This window comes from Plutella xylostella, chromosome 19, assembly GCF_932276165.1.
Source record: "Plutella xylostella chromosome 19, ilPluXylo3.1, whole genome shotgun sequence".
Lineage (NCBI taxonomy): Eukaryota > Metazoa > Arthropoda > Insecta > Lepidoptera > Plutellidae > Plutella > Plutella xylostella.
In genome coordinates this window covers 4,923,567-4,936,351 of record NC_063999.1, presented here as the reverse complement: position 1 = coordinate 4,936,351, position 12,785 = coordinate 4,923,567, and the positions used below count along the sequence as shown (strand labels likewise).

General features: G+C 34.0%; 1 protein-coding gene across 4 annotated transcripts in view; it reads right to left on the bottom strand.

Moving 5' to 3' along the window:
* The window catches only part of LOC105387578 (carbohydrate sulfotransferase 11), a 67,698-nt gene that overhangs the window by 41,788 nt on the left and 13,125 nt on the right, over positions 1-12,785 (bottom strand). For 2 of the 4 annotated variants that reach the window (XM_038106089.2, XM_048627861.1), the window contains exon 1: positions 610-664. The exons of the other annotated variants lie outside the window; for them this stretch is intronic. In XM_038106089.2, the coding sequence (XP_037962017.2) occupies positions 610-649 (40 nt within the window). In that variant the 5' untranslated portion in view covers positions 650-664. Of the gene's footprint in view, positions 1-609; positions 665-12,785 lie in introns of those variants that run through there. 4 annotated transcript variants of the gene reach the window in all.

Sequence of the window (12,785 nt, the reverse complement as noted above, 5' to 3'; positions counted from 1 at the left end):
GCATGCTTCTGTTAAATTTCAAACTCTCGCTTTGTTTGCCTTGAGTTGAGATCAAGTTGTTTCTCTGTTAGGGATTTGTTTACAAACATTGCACATGATGTGCGATGTAGAAGAGACCATACGGATGGATAACAATACAAACAATATAAATTATTAGCTTTTCCCGCGAGCTTCGCTTCGAATTAATAGGTTGTCTCGTGGATATTCCGGGATAGCATTTCCATCCAGAGTGTCAGCTTATAATTACAAGCAAATTTTAAAAAAACAGCTGTTTTCCCGTAACAAACATATACACAGACGCAATAGTAGGATCTCTATGCAAAGTTGTAAGATTACACGATTACACCTATTTTTATTTTTTATTTTGCCATGCTATGGATTAGTTTATAGTACTTACGTACTTGCACAGTTATTTTTGTACCGTCGTCACATAATGGGTTTCAAAATTATTATTTTTTATCTAATTTTTTATTGATTATTGTATACAATAATTTCAAAATAAATTTCATACAAGTAAGTCAATGGTTTAATTATTTATTTTAATTAGCTTTTATTTTACTGCGAATCTGAATTGAATGGTCCTAATAATTTTAAGTAAATATTTCTTACCAAATGCAAATAATAAGATGACAACTGAATTGGGCGCCATACATGCTACCACCGCGGGGGGTGAATAAAACTATAACAAAACCCAAAAATAATTTACTTAAGTACCTAATACTGTAAAAGATAAACGAGTAGGTGTCATCAATAATCTTTGGGAAAACCTTAGGGTCTAGGTACTAAGTACCTGCGGTTTTCCCAAAGATTATTGATACAGTATTATATAGATTATAAGTATTCCGTATACTTCCTTTGTAGATATACCTAACCTACCTAGGTAACTAAATGGCCAATGACTCATTGTACATGATATCTGCGTCTGTAAGTACTTCATTAATTGACTAATTGCGATATCTGCGTTAAGTACATATTTTAATCTATTTTGTTTATTTATAGTGAAATGTACAAAAAAGAAAAACCCTCTCATTTTAACAGGAAGCAGGTAAGAACCTATGTAATAGATATACAATGCATAGATTCATGTTATGTTCTTACCTACATATACAGATAACACATGCAGGATGTACCTGTGCGGTGAACAACAAAGATACCGTGACACTCTGCGGTTTGACAATGATCGTGTATGTATTCTGAATCTGATAGCTGGGTCCACCTACTAGTTATTTATACATGCGATACTGATGCCCTTCCGGTAGTTAATATTTCATGGAATCCCTTCATTACTCGTAAAATCCTCACGTATTTTTTACTGTAAATATGTAGAGATACCATCATACACAATATATAAAACCTATAAACGGATACAGAGCAAGGCCACAAGGCTCGTCCATCACAGTATCGACAAGCTCTATCTAGTGCACAATTGATACCGATCACAGAGATTGATTGGCTCCGATATGGCGGAAAATAATAACTATGAAACCATCCGCTGAAAAACTGTGTCACAGCCACGTGACTCGCGGGGCGGAGTGGTCGCAATGCAGCTGAACTACAGTACAGGCTTTAGTAGGGTAAAATGGTGGAAAATTTGGGTTTTTGTTAGGTTCCTAATAATAGTAACTAGTGTATATCTATAAATATTTGAGAGAAAACGTTTAACACAAAAATAAATTTAAAAATCTTGTCAACGCGGAATTTGAGCATGTACTTAATGTTTCATGAATAAATAGGAACAAAATTTATCTTCCCAGAACGTGTATAAATAGAACCTATGCATATTATGTAAGTATTTACAACAAAGACTTCTGAATAAATAATTTTAAGTTAACTTACTTTTTTAATACTGAACATCGATAATTTCGCTGAAAGGAGATCATATTTTAATATTAAAAACAATACATACTCGGTTTTAGTCAGTAAGTAAATAGATTAGTTTTACGCTATTATCATATATCGTTAGATTGCATAATTACAGTAAATTTTCAGTATTTGAAAACTACGGAATCAGTAACATAATAATAATATATATGTATATATATACCTACTTGTTCAACAATAGAGTAACTAACGGTAAAATGCTGTCTTTTACTTGTAACGAAAACACAACATGCTTCGATACAATGGAAAGTAAACGTGACCGTATCGTAGTGTCTGTCGGTCAGTGGAACTAAGTAGACAGGTGTAGGTACTTACATTTTGGGATAAGATTAATATTTTAGTATCGTGGTCTTCTGTCAATAGCAATTTATTATAAAATAATTTATGCTGAAATTTGAAAAGAAGCTTGAAGGTTTCTTTGATCATTTCTTGTCCTTAGTGACCGGCAACCGGCAACCCTTTGTGGTAGATTATACATAATGTTGCATAAAGGGTAGGTAAGTACTTCACTACCTACAGTTTATAATACAGTTTATACTACTACAGAATTTCAAAATTCGCGAATTATAGTATTTCTTATACTAAGCCGAAACCTAATTCGCGAATTTTGAAATTCTGATTTTATTTTCGGGCTTAGATATAACATGCTTCACATGTAGGTTTCAGCTTAGTACCTACCTATACCCTTTTTGCAACACCCTGTATAATTATTATAAACTGTTGACAAATAATTACTTATTTATCATAATTTTAGGTGTTTTGCGATTTCGTATCCTGTGACAGGATGATAAAATAAAATTGAAACTATTTAAATATTTTATGCGGGCTTTTATCACATGTTTAAAAATACATACTGTCACTCATGATAACTGCAGTCCCTTGTATGTGGATATGAGTAAGATATTATATAGTACGAGAATTTTAAAAAGTTATCCGAAAAAATTGTTGTAAATAACTTTTTGGCTTATTTACATCGAGATCATATTTCAAAAACGTATTAAAGAACGTAATATAAAAACTTTTTTAAGGACTTGTGGGAACACATTAATTACCTATTTAACTTCTTTCGATCCTTTCTATTCGAAGCGTATCTACATAGGTACTATCTATGTATTAATAAATTTTTCTTTGTACGACGAATGGCGTAGTGGATAGTGACCCTGACTACTGAGCCGATGGTCCCGGGTTCGATTCCCGGCCGGGGCAGATATTTGTTTAAACACAGATATTTGTTCTCGGGTCTTGGATGTGCCCGTAAAATGGCAATAGGCCCGCCCCCTATTACATTGGGACTAACATACACTCTGGCGCAAAGTGGGTGCAGCAATGCACCTCTGCCTACCCCGCAAGGGAGTACATTAGTACAAGGCGTGAGTGCGTGTTTTTTTTTTTTTTTTCTTTGTAATCTAATCTAATTAAACTATAATCAGTTATTGGAATTAACCTGACCAAACACAGCACGATAGAGGAGTTTCGTATCAATTTGTGATAAAAAATATCTATTTGGTGGAAAGGCAAGCGCTACTTATGATACCTAGTTATAATTATTTATTATGTTAGTTACTAGGTAGTTATTATTTCTGTGATACCGGCAAGCGCAGTCTCTGATCGGACAGCGGCAGCGTGGAAAACCATGTAGTAGGGAGGCCTATGTTCACTGTTCAGCAGTGGCATCCTATGTAAAGTCTATCCATCTAGATTACTTACCCAAATTGCAAACAGTTTTGTTATTGTTTCAGCTTGACAGTATTTAATCTCAAATATTTAGTACCTACAATGTCTTAATACGGAAGCCTTTTTACTGGCGATACTATGGCGATACATGTATCTATCTGTATGTAGGTAGATATATGTATACTCACTCATGTACTAAATCAAAAAACAGCAAAGTAATATACTTTCGCTTTACAACCTGCGGTCATGAATCTGTAACGGTATTCGGTAAATCAGGGTAACTGCGGTAGTGAAGTACTCTCAGTACTTTCTTTTAAACATGCATCTACTTTTGTTATGTGTTAAAACCAGATGAGCATATTATATAAAGAAGCTTCTAGAAGGAATCACGATAAAGCAGCGTATTTTGGAAGAAACGCGGCTTTACCGTGATGGGGGGTTATTTAAAAAAATATCACAACACATACTTTCTCTAGAGAATGGAGATTTGAACCCCTGTGTGCTGTGTGGAGTTTCGTTTTCTCCTGAAAATATTTGTTGTACCTAGACCAAGACCATTTCTTTTCAGTTTTGAAACTCATAGATTATATTCTTTGTGCCAGTGACATCGGTAACACCGTCGCGTCTTCATATATATAATTAAAAGTTTGTTAAAGTTAAAAATTTTAACCTACCTATTTAAAAAGCGCTTACAGCGTTTATGTTTGTGTTAACACAATAACTCAATCGTTTCATCACGACCCATTACAACAACTCAATCGTTTAGCAAGGTAATAACTAATAACTGACTACAATAGCAATAACATTTATATCACTCTGTAACTATACAGCTTTGCTATAAACATAAAACCATATTTTTTGTTTGATCGTCCGAAGTGCTCAAACACTTGGGGGGGTCACTCTATGTAAATGAAGAAAAACTTAGTTTTGGATTTGGAGCAAGCCACGACTCTATCTCGTTGTATTAAACGTGCCGATTGCACGACAGTTCTCGTTCAGTTCTCGACGTTTTTCGTCAGTATAAAGTAACCCCCCTGATCATTGACCTTGCTCTGTTTCCTAGAATGCTACATTCCACATTTCGCCGCAGTATGAGTATGACTCAAAAACTGACTATTGTTACACACATTACTTGCTTCGTTATTTTTAAATTCAGTAATGAAAGAAAATGAAAATTTATGAAAAGTTTTCCGCAGTGAATACTTTTTATATTTTTTTTATAACTTTGCGGTTAATAGATACCTACCGTTGTGTAGTAGACATTTTATTTATTCGCATTGCTAATTGTGCGTTTATCTCTACTGTAAGTAGTATAAATATATTTATAATAAATAAATAAATATATTATGAATTTGGCGCATCTAGATATGTGAACCCACCAACCCGCAGTGGACCAGCGTGGTGGGAAATGGTCCAAACTTAGGAAGGCAGTTTAGATCTTGGGGATATGCACAAAGGTTCCACTGCGTGTTTTGAAACTATACAAAGCCAGAACGCAGAGGTTGGGACTGCTCGCGTATATTTTCAAATTAAAATGGTGCCATGATTTACTTGAAAGTATACAAGGCCATTACGCACTAATCGCGTATATTTTCAAGTAAGTTGGGCAAAAATTATGGCTTGAAAATATACTGCAGCAGTTACCACTGCGTACTAATCGTGTATATTTTCAAGCGCCAAGCGTCAATGCGAGCACTTGGAACTATACGTGATTAGTAGTAGTAGGGATTCACGGGTTCTGGCTCACTTCCCCGCCTGCTCCACCTGCCCGCCCCTGCCCCCTCCGAGGCGCTGTCTTTGGCGATCCTGCAAAAAGCTCGCCGCGAATAAACTTTATTAAGGCAATTAGCGCCCCGCGGTTTTATTCGCGATCCGCGACTTTTTCTAATTGGAATGAATCTTATTGCGACACGCTTTCCTATTGGGTCCGACTCTTTCCTGTAGTAGTAGGGATTCACGGGTTCTGGCTCACTTCCCCGCCTGCTCCACCTGCCCGCCCCTGCCCCCTCCGAGGCGCTGTCTTTGGCGATCCTGCAAAAAGCTCGCCGCGAATAAACTTTATTAAGGCAATTAGCGCCCCGCGGTTTTATTCGCGGGTGAATTCGAATGGGTAGAAGAAAGTGTCAATTATAATATACCTGATAATTCTGAATATGGTTATATATTAGAAGTTGACTTGATATATCCTCATCATTTACACGATTCTCACTCCGATTTGCCTTTCTGTCCTGAAACAATTTGCACGCCAAACAGTAACGAAAAAAAATTAGTACCAAATTTAAAAAACAAAATAAAATATATCATTCACTATAGAAATCTTAAACAATGTATTGAAAACGGTTTAGAACTAACTAAAATTCACAGAGTTTTAAAATTCAAACAAAGTGACTGGTTAAAAAAATATATTGATTTGAATACTTCAATGAGAACTTCAGCCGTAACTGATTTTGAAAAAGACTTTTTCAAATTAATGAATAATGCCATATTTGGTAAAACAATGGAAAACATAGAAAAACGTGTGAATGTTCACTTAGTTACGCAATGGGAAAATAATGGGAAAATTCAAGGTGCACAAAGTTTAATTGCCCGACCAGAATTTCACAGTGCATCATGTTTTTCTGAAAATTTGATTGCAGTTCAATTAAATAAAACAAAACTTTTATATGATAAACCAATTTATCTCGGCTTTTGCATTCTGGATATTTCCAAAACACTGATGTACAAGTTTCACTACTCATATATGAAAAACAAATTTAACGATAGGTTAAAATTGATGTACACTGATACTGATAGTTTAATATATCACATTCAAACCGAAAATTTATATAGCGACATAAAGTCAAATTTAAAAGACTATTTTGATACATCTGATTATTCAATCGATAATCGTCATAATTTTCCACTTGTTAACAAAAAAAAGATAGGATTTTTTAAAGATGAAAATAATGGAAATATTTTCAGAGAATTTGTAGGTTTCCGTTCAAAAATGTATGCAATCGAGGTAGAGAATGATTTTATTGCTAAGGCGAAGGGCATAAATAAATCTGTAACTAAGACGTTTCAGCTAAATGACTATAAAAGATGTCTATTTAATCAAACCCGAAAAATCGATTGTATGTTAAGATTTAAATCAATAAAACATGTTATATTTACACAAAAATGCTCCAAAATTTCACTGTCTCATAATGATACGAAGCGAAAATTATTGGAAAACTCAACCGATACTGTTGCCTGGGGGCATTATAAGATGTCTGAATAATTTTTTAGTTTTTGTAGTTTTAAAAATAGTTTAAGATTTTTAACATTGTTGTGTGTGTCTGTGTCTGTGCTATGCTTCTGCATATATGTTTTTTGTATTGTGTGTACTAATTATTCTATTTAGTTTTAAATAACCAATAAGCGTGTTTAGTTTGTATGTAGGTTTATTTTTAGTGTGTAGCTTAAGATTAAATCATAAAATAAATTTATATTTTTATAAACACAATCTCATTTTTCATTTATTCATTCAACGCAAATCAGCAGTACTTAGTAGACGTTACTCAAAAATAACAAATAATGCATCATTTTATTCATCCGTTCACAGCTATTATTGGTGGACCTAGTGGCTGTGGCAAAACTAACTTTGTCACAAATTTTATAAAGTATGTTAAAAAAATCTGCAACACAAATTTTTCACAAATAACTTGGTGTTATGATGAAATGCAACCATCATATAATTTATTAGAAGTTAACTACCACCAAGGATTGCCGGAACTTAACATGTTTGATGGTAAAACTCCTCATTTAGTAATAATAGATGATTTAATGAGAGAATCCGACGGAAGAATCGTAGATTTGTTTACAAAGGGCAGTCATCATAGAAACCTCAGCATATTTTATATAACACAAAATTTATTTCACCAAGGGAAAGGACAGCGTGATATTTCTTTAAATTCGAGTTATATCATATTTTTTAAGAACCCTAGAGATAAGACTCAAATACGTTATCTAGCTCGTCAAGTTTTCCCTGAGAATCCAAAATTTGTTGAAGAAGCTTATAAAGACGCCACAAAGGAAGCTCACGGATACTTAATGGTTGATCTTAAACAAAATACTTCCGACATTTATCGCCTTAAAACAAATATATTTGAACAGCAGCATTGCATAGTTTATGTACCCAAAAAAGGATTTAAATACGATGTGCAAAAACAAATACCTATCATTTCCAAATAATGCCTGGAAGAGTAACGACTCATAAACATTTCCTCACTGCATTACAAACACTCAAACCGAAGTTTCGTAAAGCACTGTTAAAAGTTTGTAGTGAAGAAGAAATTAACTGTATTTGTGAGTGTATTCACAACGTTTTAAAAGGAAACATTCCTCTTCAAAACAAAGATTCAATTAAATTAAGAAAACATAAAAGTACTTTGAGAAAATTGGTTTCTAAAGGGAAACACCAGTTCAGAAAACATATAATTATCCAGAAAGGTGGTGCATTTTTACCTATTATATTGGGTTCTGTTTTAACCGGATTAATTAATAGTATATTACGGTGAAAACTATAATGGATAATACCAAAAAATTGTTACTTGTGGAACCTGAATTTTTAGAAAAAATTAAGCAATCTGATAAACCTGAAACGACCCTTACTCGGTTAGATGATGAAATGAATAAAATTTTAAATAGTAAGGTAGATGACCGAGAAAAATGGACTTTATACTTACAAACTCTGCAAAGATACTTACATTTTACTGAAGAAGAGCGACAACCGCTGATTACTATGAAGAACAATCTTACCGAGAACTCAGAAGAAAATATAGCGACGACAGTTACCAAATCTGAACCATTAAAACAGGACGTCAGCAATATTAATTATCCATTATCTGCATACACCCCATCACATTTACTAAAATTAATACCAAAAACTTATTTAAAAAAGGGTGAGTTGCTGCTGGAAAACATCCTGCAAAATAAAGATAGAGTTAATTGGAATGATCGCGGGGAAGTCACCATAAACAATCAACCTATACTGCATAGCAACATTGTGGATTTAATAAATGATGTGTTAAGACCGCTTAAGCGCGCGAAGCCCAGAGGTTGGGAAGTATTTAGTTCACTGCTGCATGATATAAAAGTTCCTCTATATTGCATAGGCAATCCAGCTAACTTAAATTATATAAATTCACTAAATTCAAACGAAATAAACTCCCAATCAAACACTAAAAAGGAAGAGATTAAACAAGCATCTCCTGAAACTGAAATTCAGGAAAACTATACACCGAAGTTAAAAAATATTGGAAAAATTAGTAAGAAAATAGATTGGGAACGATGGACCCCGTACTAGAGATCAACGATATATATTATAATGTATCCCACCCAGCTGGTTACAGCAGTGTCGATAAATTAGCTAAATCTATGAAGGGAAAAATGAAAAAAGAGGATGTGAAAACTTGGTTAGAGGCACAGGAAACTTATACTTTACACAAACCACTTATCAGAAGGTTTCCTAGAAATAAATATGTGTTATCAAATTTTAATGAACTTTGGCAGGCTGACTTAAGTGATATGCAGTCTTACAGTGAATATAATGATGGTTTTAAATATTTGATGTGTGTAATCGATGTTTTCAGTAAATACGCATTTGTTCGTCCAATGAAGAATAAAAATGCTGAAACCTCAAAACAGTGTTTTGAAAGTATATTTCATGCAGCTAAAGCAACTCCTCGTCACATACAATCTGATAAGGGTTCTGAATTTATTGCTAATAGTGTGAGATTATACTTTAAAAGTAAAAATATTAATTATTATACCACTAACAACCCCGATATTAAAGCTAGCATTGTGGAAAGATTTCAGCGAACACTAAAAATGAAGATGTGGCGTTACTTCACACATAAAAATACATATAGATATATTGATATCTTACCAGATTTATTGCATTCATATAATCATAGTTTTCATAGAAGTATTAAAATGGCTCCTTCTGATGTTACATCTGAAAATATTATGACTGTATGGCGCAACTTATACCATACAAAAAGTGCTGATAAAACTCAAAATAAACCTAAATACCGTATTGGAGACTACGTTAGAATAACTAAATACAAACATATATTTCAAAAGGGTTATGAAACAAACTGGAGTGATGAGGTATTTCAGATATTGACTATAATACCTAGATCACCATGGGCAGTTTACACTTTAAAAGATTTACAGGGAGAGGCAATTACCGGTACGTTTTATGAACGCGAGTTACAAAGAGTGATTTATGACCCCACTCGTCAATATAAAGTAGATAAAATAATTCGTTCACGGTATTCTGGTGTCAGAAAGGAAGTGTTAGTGAAGTGGAAAGGTTATCCAAATAAATTCAACTCTTGGATAAAAGCATCCAATTTAGAAAAAATATGATGGAAGAAAGTTTCTATCTCACATTGTTGAGTAATAGCTCAATGTCTTATTTTCCGCAAAACACCACAGCTAATTTTTCAACTATGTTACCCAAAAGTATCAAGTTAGAAGGGGAATGGGTAGTGGGGTTAGTTGAATTTCATTATCCTTGTACTATGTTCAATGTGCAAGAATATGAAAACGTACTTTATATAAAGAAAAATGTAATGATTCCCGATGAAGAAACAATGACGTCAGTAGAGTATAAGTCTCATATTCCAGCTACTAACTACGAAAGTATTGATCAAATGATAAATGCATTAAATGAAAATTCTTTGATAAAAAATAACGTTACATTTTCATACGATAAATCATCGAAAATTGTACATCTTACTGATCACAAAAATGAAACTAAATCAATAAAGTTGACTCCCAAACTTGGCTTACAACTTGGATTTGAACCGTATACAAACATGATTTTAAACTCATATGGAAAATATCCCTACAACTTGTATTTAGGGTTACCATCTCAACTTTTTGTATATTGCGATATAATTGATCCGCAAATGGTCGGTGATGTTATGACGTCTCTGCTAAGAATAATTCCGTTAGATCCTATTAAATATATATACGGTGCACATAGGATGCATACATTTTCACCCGCTCATTACTTACCCATTATGCGTAGGGAATTTGATACAGTAGAAATTGATATAAGAACGAGCACAGGTGGAAAGATACCATTCCAGTTTGGAACTTCGTGTGTTAAATTACACTTTAAACGAATAAAATGAGTCCACAACATCCTTGTCCATATGAAAAATATTACTCACATCAAGCTGGAACAGGAATAGGCATTGTTTACAAAGGTGTACCCCACCAACGAGGACATGGGATAGGTAGCTTTTTAGGTGGGCTATTTCGATCAGTTCTACCTTTATTGTCAAGTGGTGCAAAAGCAGTAGGAAAAGAGGCCTTACATACCGGTGTGGGAATTTTATCAGATATGATAAAATCACAACCATTGGAAGAATCTGTTAAACAACGTCTGAAAATGGCTAGTGCTAACTTGAAAAGGAAGGCTGACTCTAAAGTTGATTCGCTTATGTCTGGCTCGGGGTATAAATTAAAAAGGCTTACACAACGACCAATCATTGCTTCAAAGACATCACAACGAAGAGGTACAAAAAATAAAATCAACAAACGCAAAGTTAATGATATTTTTTCATAATAATAATAATAATAATGTCGTTTTTACACAATAATTCCTGTGAGTGCACAAAATCTGAGTTAGACTTATTTGCTCTTCCATCGACACAAACAAGCATTGAAAGTGGGTTATGGGTTCACTATAAACCAATATCATCCCTGTCCGACGATGGACCCATTGAATTTCAAGTACCCGGAAACGGAGAAGACTATGTGGATTTGAGTCATACGCTACTACACATCAAAGCAAAAGTATTAAACCAGGACTCATCTGTTGTTACTGAGTCAACGAACGTGGCACCAGTAAATAATTGGCTTCATTCCTTGTTTAGTCAGTTGGATGTTTACTTAAATCAGAAACTCGTATCACCACCCAACAATACTTACGCATATCGAGCGTACATAGAAAATTTATTGAACTATGGTCCAGCTGCTAAAGAGTCCCATCTTACGTGCGGTTTGTGGTATGGAGATACCTCAGGTAAAATGGATTCAACTGATGAAGGAAATAAAGGTTTTATTAAACGCAAAGAGTTGGCCAAACAAAGCCGTGAAGTGGAAATGCTTGGTCACGTGCATGCAGATATATTTAACCAAGAAAAATTTTTAATCAACGGTGTTGAAATGCGCGTCAAATTAGTGAGGACAAAGGAAACTTTCAACCTTATGAGTACAACATTAGATGCTAAATTCAAAGTTCAAATCACCGATGCAACTCTCATTATTCGTAGGACACGTATAAATCCATCTGTACTGCTGGCCCATCAGAAAGCTTTGGCCACAACTACAGCTAAATATCCGATAACACGAGCTGAAGTTAAAGTTTTAACAATACCTGCAGGAGTTCAAGGAAAAACGCTGGATAATATATTTTTAGGGCAAATACCCAAAAGATGTATCGTGGGTTTTGTAAACAATATTGCTTTCAATGGTAGTCTGAACACAAATCCTTTTAATTTTCAAAATTATAACATTAACTCTTTTAGTTTGTACGTTGACGGACAACAAATTCCTTCTAAAACACTTCAGCCCTCATTTGAAAATAAAGTATTTACCAATGCTTACCATACTTTGTTCTCTGGCACAGGTATTCACTTTTTGAATGAAGGTAACTCTATATCTAGGGAAGATTTTGCTGACGGTTATTGTTTGATGGCATTCGATTTAACACCCGATTTATCGGCTAATAATAACTCACACTGGAATCTTATAAGGCATGGTAGTCTTAGATTAGAAGTGCGTTTTGATACCGCTCTTACATCTACCGTTAATTGCATAGTGTACGCTGAATTTGATAATGTTCTTGAAATAAATAAAAACCGCGATATAACTGTAGATTATAATAGTTAAATTGAAGTAAGTTTACCATGTATAAAAGATAGAAACTTAATATCCTACTCTTCATTCATAACCATCTGTTTACAATGGATACTCAGCAGATTAAAAACTATTTAGTGGAAATAAGCCCATATTTGATGCATAATGTTTTTGCAGCAAATAGAATTCCACTAAATGTGAGCAGACCCTTTTTTGCAGTAGTTAACTTAGATCCTGACTCAAAACCAGGCTCTCATTGGGTAGCTATTAGTATCGATAGCAATGGTTTGGGGGAATATTTTGACTCATATGGACGTAATGCGTCTAGCTAT